The 12,500-nt window shown below is 41.3% G+C and overlaps 1 protein-coding gene and 1 pseudogene across 1 annotated transcript in view; both read right to left on the minus strand.

The window, feature by feature from the left end:
- The window catches only part of LOC137974459 (tetratricopeptide repeat protein 28-like), a 282,236-nt pseudogene that overhangs the window by 67,739 nt on the left and 201,997 nt on the right, over window positions 1-12,500 (minus strand).
- LOC137974436 (tetratricopeptide repeat protein 28-like) overlaps window positions 3,574-12,500 on the minus strand; it is a 30,147-nt gene continuing 21,220 nt past the window's right edge. The window contains exons 5-6 of the mRNA XM_068821399.1: window positions 5,172-10,015; window positions 3,574-4,393 (exon numbers count right to left, since the gene is read on the minus strand). Coding sequence (XP_068677500.1) covers window positions 4,374-4,393; window positions 5,172-9,957 — 4,806 coding nt within the window. The 5' untranslated portion in view covers window positions 9,958-10,015 and the 3' untranslated portion in view covers window positions 3,574-4,373. The remainder of the gene's footprint in view (window positions 4,394-5,171; window positions 10,016-12,500) is intronic.

Raw genomic sequence — 12,500 nt, forward strand, 5'->3', positions numbered from 1 at the left:
AGGGGCTCTTACTCTGCAGTGACGTTATTTTTTGAAAAGTGGAATGGAAAACAGTTTGTCGTGTCATCAAAAGAATAGAACCATGCCCCTAATTAGCTCAGTTGTCCAGTGTAGAAAAAGATAACTGATAGTTTTAATAACTCAACGTGACCTGCACTGTCATTTATTAAAGGAGCCTTGTGGATGGCTTGCTCTTTCTTCACTAAAAGGGGAAAACTGAGTAGACTGATTAGTACTCAATTTTCATGATAATGTCTCCCTGGCCCGGGTTGCTTGAAGCATAGTTAGCAATAACCAACGTTAAATATTTTGGAAACCTATAGGTTTTGACACCTCTTAACTAACGGTTAGCACAAAGCCCGTTTCTGAATGTTAATGCTACATCAAGATTAAAGGTCACTTTACTAACAAATACTCGATGGCCACTCGGGGATACTCGGAAAAAAACCGAGTGCTCCTTCGCAGAAGTCGAACGTAGGACTTTCCTTCCGATGACCAGTTGGGATGCTCTACCACTGAGCTCTAGCAGACTCATGGGAACGAGGGCATGACACAACCTTCAGCTGACAATTGTCCTGCTATACTGCTAAGAGTGAGTCAAAACGGTGCATTATCTCTTTCGGTAACTTCTAACTGAATCTTTCTTTCCCCGTCACGTGGTCGCATTTTTTATTTCCTCTACCAATTTGGCCTTTTTTACTCACTAATCGAATCATCGAATTCATGGGTAGTACTGAAAGACGGTAACTGCCTTTCCTCCCTCGCAGAATGGCACCATTTATTGTAATCTCTTCCGATTTGCCCTGGGTAGACTTCTTACTAGAGACTTCAAGATCTACTACAGCGACGGCGACGAAACCGTCTCTTCAAAATGCAACTTTGCACAATCCCAAGTCTTTCGCGGTTATGTAATCTCGTTCACTTCGTACAAAGTAGGCGAATTATCCTGAAATTTAATTTATACGAGCGGTTTCAGAGTGTAAATATAGAATGAAAGATTCGCATTTGTACACTTAAAACTGTTAAAACCTAAAATTTGGTGATTTCACATTGTTGTTATGCAGAGTTCAGCAATACCATGAGTGCTGCACGTATGCAGCATGATTGTTTTTCCCCTTTTAACCAATGATATTATTGTTTTGTGGCGTTGTCATAGCCGTAGCCGTCGTCATTAAAATTCCTACTATCTGAGTTCGCTGACGGACAAACTGTTGGTTACGGCCCCCAAATTCGTCACAACGGGACATAAACAGAACTGAAAACACAGGCAGTCGTATCTTACAGCACCGCCCCAAACAAACAAGGTTAGCAAGATATTTGTTACATCTCCAGAGCAACATAAACAAACGGGTATACTGTAAAATACGGCTCGCGGAATTGGCCAATCAAAGCGCGCGTGCTATCTGAAAGAAAATTGTTTTTTATCTTCGAGTTAATATACTGCTTGGAGGAAGTAATGATGGTTTGTGAAACCAATTCAAACAGAAAATGTTTTTGTCGTCGATTACGAGGGGACAGTACGACAGTCTTCTGGTATTGCAATTGTATCTTTGATAAGAAATGTAACTACGAGATCAGATTTGGGGTGACGAAATGCAATCTGTACTTGGTAATTCAATTGCCGTTTTGAAGATCGATCGTATAGCTGCGACCATCTGTATCACAGCAGAAATCGAAAGAGAGAATTGATCCTGGACAATTTAATTATCGGTCTCTTACAGACACCTGAAAACTTCAGGAAGCTTTCGACGGGATTCGAACCCATGACCTCTGCGAGGCTGGTGCAGCAATGCTCTACCAACTGGGCTATGAAGCCACTCATTGCAAAAAGGTCAATTCGTTGGGCCCTGTGTTCCCGTGGCGAGAGAAAGACTCCATGAATGAAATCAATATATATATTCCAAACGCAGGTTATAGACGAAAGCGAAATTAAGGTGATCCTCTGCATGAAAGTCAGATTCAAGTTGATTCGTCTTCGCGGTTCTCTCGCGGCTTAAGAAAAACCTCTGGGACCAGGGTACACGTATCTCCACAATTGCCCTGACAGGTACGAGGATCACTTCTCTCTTTCATTTATAACCCGCACTTTTCAAATAAATACATTTATTTCATTCATAACATAAATCATTGACTTTCAGTGTCAGTTTTGTCAAGTACCTAGCAAATTTTCAACTTTCCATAGCTTAGATATTTTTTTAACCAACAAGAAGACGTGTTCAAAAACAACTCCAACAACTCCATGAAGAAAGAGATTGACAAGTCCATCAGTTTTTTTGTGGACTTAACATCGTGTTGACCAATCAAGTTGTCAAAACTTCAGCTGTCGGGGAAACCAAATACACAGTTACGCGATTACACGTATTCGTTTACAAGCTAATGAATTACTGCAGGATTGCAAGAAAGCTTGGATTTTTGGGGGAAAAAGGAAGCAACAAAACTTGGTAGACAATCTGTTGACTAGCTACTTGTTTGAAAAGTCCACATAATACTTTCCTCAGTAGTTACGGTAGCCAATCTGCGCTCAAGTTGCCATTTGTGACGATTCTATCGACGGACAATAAAAAAGGCAACTTGTTCTCCTCGCAATTCTCTGTAAGTAAAGCACTGGTTAGTCAGTTTTCTTTTCTAAACCTCATTAGGGTTTTCATATGTTTATTTACAAAATAACTAGACTATGACTATATTACCTCTTATTTGTCTTTCTATGATAGCTCATTACACCGCCCATTTGGATTAAGGGGTTTCCTACTAAGTATTCACTGGTCAATCTATGCATTAATTGTAATCTCCGAACTAGTTTGCATTGAAAGTTCTAAAGGCCCATTTCAACGGTTTAAAGATCTCTTCGTCAAAGTTAAATGGCTGTTGGGCAGATGTTGGAAGCAAAAGCAAAAGTTATGCGGAGGCCGTTCAAATGGTTTTAACATGGCGCCAACAATTGAGCCAAAATTTTGATCGCGAGGAACTAAGAACAAGAAACCAGATTCTCCCGTCCAGTTACGGCCACCTGGGAGCATGCGTGCCTTCCACAAATGTTGACCGAACTTTTTAAACGGCTTCAGCTCCAAACAGCATTTTCTAGAACAAAATAAATGTCGAATCGATGTTGAATGAAAGTTTAAATCAGTTTAAATTTGATACAACACCCTTTCAACACTTTTCCTCTTTCGACAATGTTGAACGACCTATTCAAACAATTGCAATCCTAACCTTTGGTTCAACAAAATGTTGAGGCAAAATTGGAAACCAATTGAATGGACCTTAAGACTAAAGACTAAGACTTAGACTAAAGAGATCAAGCAACACTCTTATTTCCTTGTTTTTAACCTCAGAAATTGCCCAACAAGATCACTTAAATACAGAAGATTGCCGAAGACAAAATTTCTACAGTGATTTCACATTTAATGCACACTAATAGTCCATTTTCGAAATATCAAATATTCAGCTTGATGGTGAGGCAGTGAGGACAAGATCAATGGAAACACGTTGGACGGAGAAATATATTGCAAATTATCCACTTTCCTTTGTCTTTGTCCTCTAAACCTCTCTTTCAAGCTGAGTTTTAAGGCAAAATTTCTACAGTCATTTCACATTTAATGCACACTAATAGTCCACTTTCGAAGTATCAAATATTGAGCTTGATGGTGAGGCAGTGAGGACAAGAACAATGGAAACACGTTGGAATGACTCAGAAATATATTTGCAAATTATCCACCTTCCTTTGTCTTTGTCCTCTAAACCTCTCTTTCAAGCTGAGTTTTTATATATCGAAGAGAGCCTAATACGAGATCAGGTAACTTTCATTTTCTAGTTTTTTACATTCTAGAAATTTGCCTCAGGAATCGCCCATTTTAAAAATATTTTCCCTTGAGAAACTTCCTATTTGTTTGATTCTGGAACCTTCTGGAACCTACACTTTAGACGCTTTAGGAAAACTTGCCATTTCTTTGACTCTGAGCTCTTTTTCGCACCTTTTTTCACAGAAAGATCCAGAAGTCCTTCAACTTTAAAGGTCTACTAATTACTACTAATTACAAGACTAGAAACCTAGTCTTAATTTTTGCTTTTTTGAAAAAAAAAAAATAATAATACTATTGACATTTAGTGTTCCATTCTAGGAATAAAAAATAAAGTCTTCCTCGAACTCACTCTTTGTCTCAAATGGAAAGTTCGTATGCGGAGCTTAAGAAGAAGTTATCATAATTGTTACCAGTAAACTAAGTTTACAAACGTACTTTTAAACAACATTTACATGTCTTTGGTCTTCCTTCACCGTTTATGACGTTTGAATGCTTTTAATGTTCTCAATAACTCGTACACTTGAAGTAAGGAAAATGACATATTGACGCATCAGAGTCCAAGAAGTAGTTTTCTCAAGTTGTGGACGACGTTTCTGACAAAAAAGAAAGAAAGAAAGAAAAGAGAAAAAAATAGTGGGTTAAATAGTGAAGAAGAATTCAATTTGATTGATAAATGAATACGTATGGGTTATTGACCAAGCGTGAGGTCAAGATGACTGGATATTGGCCAAGTTCTTTTTTTGCGTGTTTATGGACCGAGACGAAGTCGAGGTCCATAAACACGCAAAAAAGAACGAGGCCAATATCCAGTCATCTTGACCGAACAATCTTGGTCAATAAAGGATTTATTATATGACTTAAAACACCAAAAAATGATCTTTGATCTTGCGGGACCAAGCGAGAAATCCCGAGCGGGCAGTATCGCTCCATCTTGCCCGCTCGGGTAGCCAATCAGAGCGCGCGATTTGGTTCATCTTGCCCGCTCACGGAGCTAGTCATATAATAAAGACAATTATTTTCATCCATGAAACCGTTTGTACATACATGCGTTTTGTTAATAGCAAAAATTCCTATTCAACTAAGTATCACTGAGACATGTAGAGTATAAGCCCTCAATATCGAACTTAACTTTACGCAAGGAACCAGCAATTAGAGATTTTGTTGCAATTCATTGAAAACACTTCTTTACAGGATGGAAAGTATCCGATTTGTCCCTCGCCAAAGCAGTTCCTTAAAGATCTACGTTTGCGATCGATTTTGAAGCCATTTCTCTGATAAAGAGTTACCTTTTTCTCTCTCACAATTGCCGAATACAAACCTGTACAACGTATTTCTTTTCAGTAATAAAAATTATATTCGAACAGCCCTTACCATTCTTTTCCAGTTCTTGTGGCCCAAAGTCAAACGTGACATCATCGCCAATTAGAACAAATGGCGCCCAGTATTTAATGGCGGAATACTCCTTTGTCTCCCGAAGAGATTTCATAGCATGGTGAAGAGCTAAACTTGCACTTTTTCTATTTGCCAAGTGTTGGTAAAAGCTCTTCATAAACAGCAAGGTTGCCTCATCATCAATTGCCCAGAGCGACACCAAAACAGACCGGGCACCAGCACACAGGAAAGCTCTGGCTATTCCAACCACACCCTCAGATTTTACCTCTCCCTTACCACTATGACAGCAACTCAGCACAACCAGCTTTGCCTGAAGACGAACTGCTTGAACACCGCTCATTGTTAACATGTAATCTTCCTCTTCGGGCGTCTCGGATAAGCGGTCGGGATTTGGGGTCAAAATTATTTCTCCAAATTCGTCATCTCCATGAGCAGCAATGTGGATCAAAGCAACTGACTTCATTCTTTTCAGCACCTCAGCTTTCGTTGCATTTTCGCCAGTGAGAGGCGCGGTGTGCAGAAGTTTTCCAATCACCTCCACCTCTTTTTTCGCGCATGGCAACTGTTCATACATGGGTCCACCGGTGCCCCAAGTGATTTCCTTCAAGCACGGATCGCCCACAAGTAGCGCTTCACTCTTACCGTTGAAAACATTAGGTGCACTTGCGATCAGTTTCAAAGCGGTCAAGGAGGGAACAGTACGGATCCTGACAGAGTCACTCAATGCAGAATAAGGAGCCAAGCACAATGGTCCATCAGGAACAAAGATCAAGTCATCACCCTGGAGCAAGTCTGCAATGGGACTGATTAAGAAATCATACAAGGACTGCAAGGGGTTGTCGGACACACTGAAAGACTGAAAGGATTCCTCAACAGCTTCTCCACTGCGAGAGAAGTCGCTGCGATGTCTGTGCACCGAGCGATTCTCGCATCGGACAACAGCCCCCGCGCCAATCTGTTTCAAAGTAGTCTTTATCAGTGAGTCAGCACCTCCATTTTCGATTTCTTTTTCCCTGTAGTTTATTCTTCTTCCTCTTCTCAGAACCCAAAAACTGATAGTGTTCCCTGCAAGTGCTATGAAAACTGTTTGTAAAGGCAAATATTTCATAACAACGGAAATAGTTTCCGTCCTCGCAATTGCCGAGGAGGGTTCTTCATCAACGCCAAATTGCACTTTCAAAATGTCTGTCAAGGCCTGTGCTCGTCCTTGTTCAGCAGCAAACAAAGCCTCAAGAACCTCAATATTCTTTAAAAGTGCTGTCCACAGAGCTGTGTACGCCACTTGTTTTGTATCACGAAAGCTTATTTTCAATGCATCTTCTGACTGAAGAAGACGCCTTGTTTCATCGAAATGTTTTATGCTTAGACGATAAAAATTAAGGGCTTTGCACAAGGAGCCTGAGAATTCATGAAAACGACCAAGGTTACAACAAGCAATTCCCTGCCCTACTGGATCCTCTGTTTCCTTGGAAATAGTAAGATGTTGTTCGTTAAAGAGAAGAGCATTTTCAAGCTCACCCATTTTGCCATAATCGTTGCCGAGATTCCCATAGGCGCCTCCCTCCCCATCTCTATCCCCTACTTCTTTTGCAATGCTAAGCTGTTCTTCGTGATACTCTATGGCTCGCTTAAAATTGCCCAGACTGTGATAAGCGCTGCCGAGATTACCATTGACTGTGCCCTCCCCGGCCCTATCCCCCACTTCCTTTGCAATGCTAAGATGTTGCTCGTAATACTCTATGGCTTCCTCAAAAATGCCTAGACTGTGATAAGCGTTGCCGAGATAACTATTGGCCCTGCCCTCCCCGGCCCTATCCCCTACTTCTTTTGCAATACTGAGCTGTTCTTCATGATACTCTATGGCTCGCTTAAAATTGCCCAGACTGTGATAAGCGTTGCCGAGATTACCATTGGCCATTCCCTCTCCGGCCCTATCCCCTACTTCCTTTGCAATGCTAAGACGTTGTTCGTAATGATCTATGCCTCTCTTGAAATTGCCCAGACTGTGATAAGCATTGCCGAGATTATTATTGGCTGTGCCCTCCCAGGCCCTATTCCCTACTTCTTTTGCAATGCTAAGATGTTGTTTGTGATACTCTATGGCTCGCTTAAAACTGCCCAAACAGTGATAAGCGTTGCCGAGATTACAATGCGCCCCTCCCTCCCCGGCCCTATCCCCTACTTCTTTTGCAATGCTAAGATGTTGTTCGTGATACTCTATGGCTCGCTTAAAATTGCCCAGACTGTGATAAGCGATGCCGAGATTACCATAAGCCCCTCCCTCCTTCGCCTTATCCCCTACTTCTTTTGCAATGCTAAGATATTGTTCGTGATACTCTATAGCTCGCTTAAAATTGCCCAGACTTTGGTAAGCACAGCCGAGATTACCATTGGCGCTGCCTTCTCCGGGCCTATCCCCAACGTCTTTTGCAATGCTAAGATGCCGTTCGTGATACTCTATGGCTCGGCTAAAATTACCCAGACTGTGATAAGCGTTGCCCAGATTACCATTGGCCCTGCCCTCACCGGCCCTATCCCCTACTTCTTTTGCAATGATAAGATCTTGTTCGTGATAATCTGTGGCTCGCTTAAAATTGCCCAGACTGTGATAAGCGTTGCCGAGACAACCATTGGCCTTGCCTTCCCCGGCCCTATCCCCTACTTCTTTTGCAATGCTAAGATGTTGTTCGTGATACTCTATGGCTCGCTTAAAATTTCCCAGACTTTGATAAGCGTTGCCGAGGTTACCATTGGCATTGCCCTCCCCCGCCCTATTCCCTACTTCTTTTGCAATGCTAAGATGTTGTTGGTGATACTCTATGGCTAGCTTAAAATTGCCCAAACTGTGATAAGCGTTGCCGAGATTACCATTGGCATTGCCCTCCCCCGCCCTATTCCCTACTTCTTTTGCAATGCTAAGATGTTGTTCGTGATACTCTATGGCTCGCTTAAAATTGCCCAGACTGTGATACGCGCAGCCGAGACTACTATTGGCCCCTCCCTCCCCGGCCCTATTCCCTATGTCTATTGCAATGCCAAGATGTTCTTCGTGATAGTCTACGGCTCGCTTAAAATTGCCCAGATTGTGATAAGCTTTGCCAAAATTACCATTGGCATTGCCCTCCCCGGCCCTATCCCCTATTTCTTTGGCAATGCTAAGATGTTGTTCGTGATACTCTATGGCTCGCTTAAAATTGCCCAGACTGACATGAGCACAGCCGAGATTAGCATTGGCATTGCCCTCACCGGCCCTATCTCCTACCTGTTTTGCAATACTAAGATGTTGTTCGTGATAATCTATGGCTCGCTTAAATTTACCCAGACTGTGATAAGCGATGCCGAGATTACCACTGGCCCTGCCCTCCCCGGCAATATCCCCTACCTGTTTCGCAATACTAAGATGTTGTTCGTGATACTCTATGGCTCGCTTAAAATTGCCCAGACTGTGATAAGCGTTGCCGAGATTACCATTGGCCCCTCCCTCCTTGGCCCTATCTCCTGCTTCTTTTGCAATGCTAAGACGTTGTTCGTGATACTCTATGGCTCGCTTAAAATTGCCCAGACTGTGATAAGCGTTGCCGAGATTACCATTGGCGCTGCCCTCCCCGGCCCTATTCTCTACTTCTTTTGCAATGCTAAGATGTTGTTCGTGATACTCTATAGCTCGCTTAAAATTGCCCAGAATGTGATAAGCACAGCCAAGATTACCATAGGCATTGCCCTCCCCCGCCCTATCCCCTACTTCTTTTGCAATGCTAAGATTTTGTTCGTGATACTCTATGGCTCGCTTAAAATTGCCCAGACTGTCATAAGCACAGCCGAGATTACAATTGGCCCTGCTCTCCCCGGCCCTATCCCCTACTTCCTTTGCAATGCTAAGATTACGTTCGTGATACTCTATGGCTCGCTTAAAATTGCCCAGACTGTCATAAGCGTTGCCGAGATTACCATTGGCGCTGCCTTCTCCGGGCCTATCCCCAAGGTCTTTTGCAATGCTAAGTTGTTGTTCGTGATACTCTATGGCTCGTTTAAAGTTGCCCAGACTGTAATAAGCGTTGCCGAGGTTACCATTGGCGTTGCCCTCCCCGGCCTTATCGCCTACTTCTTTTGCAATGCTAAGATCTTGTTTGTGATACTCTATGGCTCGCCTAAAATTGCCCAGGCTTTGATAAGTACAGCCGAGATTACTATTGGCTTTGCCCTCCGCGGCCCTATCCCCTACTTCTTTTGCAATGCTAAGACATTGTTCGTAATACTCTATGGCTCGCTTAAAATTGCCTAGACTTTGATAAGCACAGCCGAGATTACCATTGGCTGTGCCCTCCCCGGCCCTATCCCCTACTTCTTTTGCAATGCCAAGATCTTTTTCATGATGATGTATGGCTTGCTTAAAATTGCCCAGACTGTTATAAGCGTTGCCGAGATTACCACTGGCCTTGCCCTCCTGGTCCCGACCCCCTATATCTTTTGCAATACTTAGTTGTTGCTTGAAGTACTTTCTGGCTTTTTTAAGATTGCCCAGACTGTGATAAGCGATGCCGAGATTTTCACAGGCTTTTCCCTCTCCAGCAGTGAAACCTATTTCCTTAAAAATCCTTAATGCTTTTGTGTAATCCCTCTTGGCTTGTTCAAAATAAGCCAATGCATAATAATAATCGCCTAAATTCAAATATGCACTACCCTCCCCTTTTCTGTTTCCTTCTCTTCTGGCAATGCTAAGCTCTTGTATATGCTGCTGGAAAACGTTCGTCTTTTTGTCTGCCATTCTTGATCAAAAGAACTCTTTAGAACAAGGAAGGTCGTCTTTGAAAGAGAGTGCGCTCCTTGAAAAATACGAAAGAAAGCATGAGAAGTTCAATGCACTGGCCACAAATACTGCAGGTACGTAGCCAAACCAACACTAAAGAGATCGCATGTCATTATGAGTCGAACAAAGATAATTTTCTGCTGTTGACGTCAAACTCTTTACTTCTTTTTTTGAGTCCTTTGTTTGATTTAAACTGAATTTTTAAAGCCAGAATTGACCGCTCAAAAGCACAAACCTTTGTGCTTTTCTAATGTTAATGCATGTAGACTAATTACAATAACTACAACAACACAATTTACATGATAAAAGCAGTGAAGTCTGTATCAATACAAGATCACCAGGAGCCTCGCAGCCATTCATAGGCTAGGTCACTGAGTGCAAACAATTGTAAAATGACCTATAATTTTTAAGACTTAATTCGATTTTTTAAAAAATTTATATGAAATGTACATGTAGAAAACTTGGAGTGTATTAAACCAAATCATCAATTCAACTCAGCATCCTAATAAATTGCAAACCTGCCAATTTCTTGGCCTTCAGTATTTAAATAACCATGGGATTTCTCACATTAATTTAATTTCAAATCGCCGGCGTTCATTTAACTTTATCCGGAACCAAGGCATTTTCTTCTGATTTTGTTAATTATGTTAAAAATATTTGAATTCCTAATGAATTGCCGTGTCTTCCGAGAGAACCATTTCACATGATAAATGAAGTTTATACTAAAGATGCCCCACCACATCTTACCAACAATTTTTTGCCTACTAAACGTGGCTTCCAAATGGCTTCTCTTAACATAACTAGTTTAACCAAGCATGTAGATGAACTTAGAATTCTGCTTGCCAATTATCCTTTGGATGTTATCTCTATCAATGAAACGAGAATTGAACAAGGTACACTAAATTCTGAAATCTATATACCTGAATACGAGATAGTGCGACGCGACAGAAATAGAAATGGCGGGGGTGTTTGCTTCCAAATCAAAACTGCCATTAACTATTCTAATCTGTACGCATAGATCTAAATATAAACAATCTAGAAAATGTGTGTCTTGAAATCAGGAAACCAAATTCAAAACCGTTTGTTATTGTCACGTGTTACAGGCCTCCTAATTCTCTCACTGAAGTATTCTCATCTCTAGAAAATCTTATTGGACGTCTTGATTCCGAAAATGTCGAATTCTATTTAGTGGGGGATATGAATTGCAACACGGCTTCAATGTCTGACACTAATTCTCACTTGTTGTCGGACATCACTGTTCTAAATGGCCTTCACCAGCTGATAAACGAACCCACGCGCGTCACTGACACAACATCCACTCTAATAGATCTGATACATACTAACTATCCTGATAAAGTAGTGTGCTCTGGAGTTTGTCATGCCAGCATCAGCAACCATAGTCTCATTTTTGCCTATCGAAAGTTGTCGATTGGATTCGCTTCCAAAAGACACAATACTATTGAATACAGAAGTTTTAACAATTTTAGTCGTGACTATTTTCGCAGCGACATTGCTTCTGAAAACTGGGATGCTTTAGATAATTTTCAAGACCCAAATGATACGTGGCGTGAGTGGAAAATTAAGTTTTTAAATGTCGTTGAGACTCATGCTCCTTTACGAACAAAGCGGGTCCGCTCAAAAAGATCCCCATGGATTACTTCAGAGTTAAAAAAAAACCTATGCATGAACGAGACATCACGAAGTTGAATAGAAAGCAATACGTTCAAAGAACCCACAGGATTGGGGTGAATTTAAACGACTCTGCAACAAAGTTAACAGTGACATCAGGATCGTAAAGGATCTTATTACAAACAACCGTTTACTGAAAACAAAAGTGATTCTCGACGCACTTGGCAAACTATAAATGAACTTACACCTCGCAAAAGTAACACCCCCTCTATTAAAGAATTAATTGTAAACGGTGTTTCTACAAATAAATCTACTGACTTGGCAAATGCTTTTAATGAACATTTTTCCACAGTTGGCCCGAAGCTTGCTAATCAGATCCTGTCGGCAGCTAACGGTGACAAAAGTTGTCTTGAATATCTTAATATCACTGACCAAAGATTCTTTTTTACTCCGACAAATAGCAGTCAAGTACTTTTACTATTGAATAAACTTAGTAAATCGCAAGCAAACGTTAACGGTCTCGATTATATATCTGGGAGACAAATTCGTGAAATGTACTGATTTCATTTGCATTTCTATTTGCAAGATCTTTAATTGTTCTTTGACTTCGGGCATATTCCCAGATGACTGGAAATGTGCTAAAGTTACTCCTTTATTTAAACAGGGAAGTTCGAGTGATATGAACAATTACCGTCCCATCTCGGTTATCTCTGCGGTGGCCAAGGTATTTGAAAGAATAATATATGACCAAATATACGCGTACTTATCTGAACCATAGTTAGTCAACTATGTCTGAACATGACATTCTCTCCAAAAGTCAATCCGGATTTCGCTCTATGCATTCTACGGTCACTGCTCTACTAGAGGCAATT

The sequence above is a fragment of the Montipora foliosa genome, chromosome 10 (genome assembly GCF_036669935.1).
Source record: "Montipora foliosa isolate CH-2021 chromosome 10, ASM3666993v2, whole genome shotgun sequence".
Lineage (NCBI taxonomy): Eukaryota > Metazoa > Cnidaria > Anthozoa > Scleractinia > Acroporidae > Montipora > Montipora foliosa.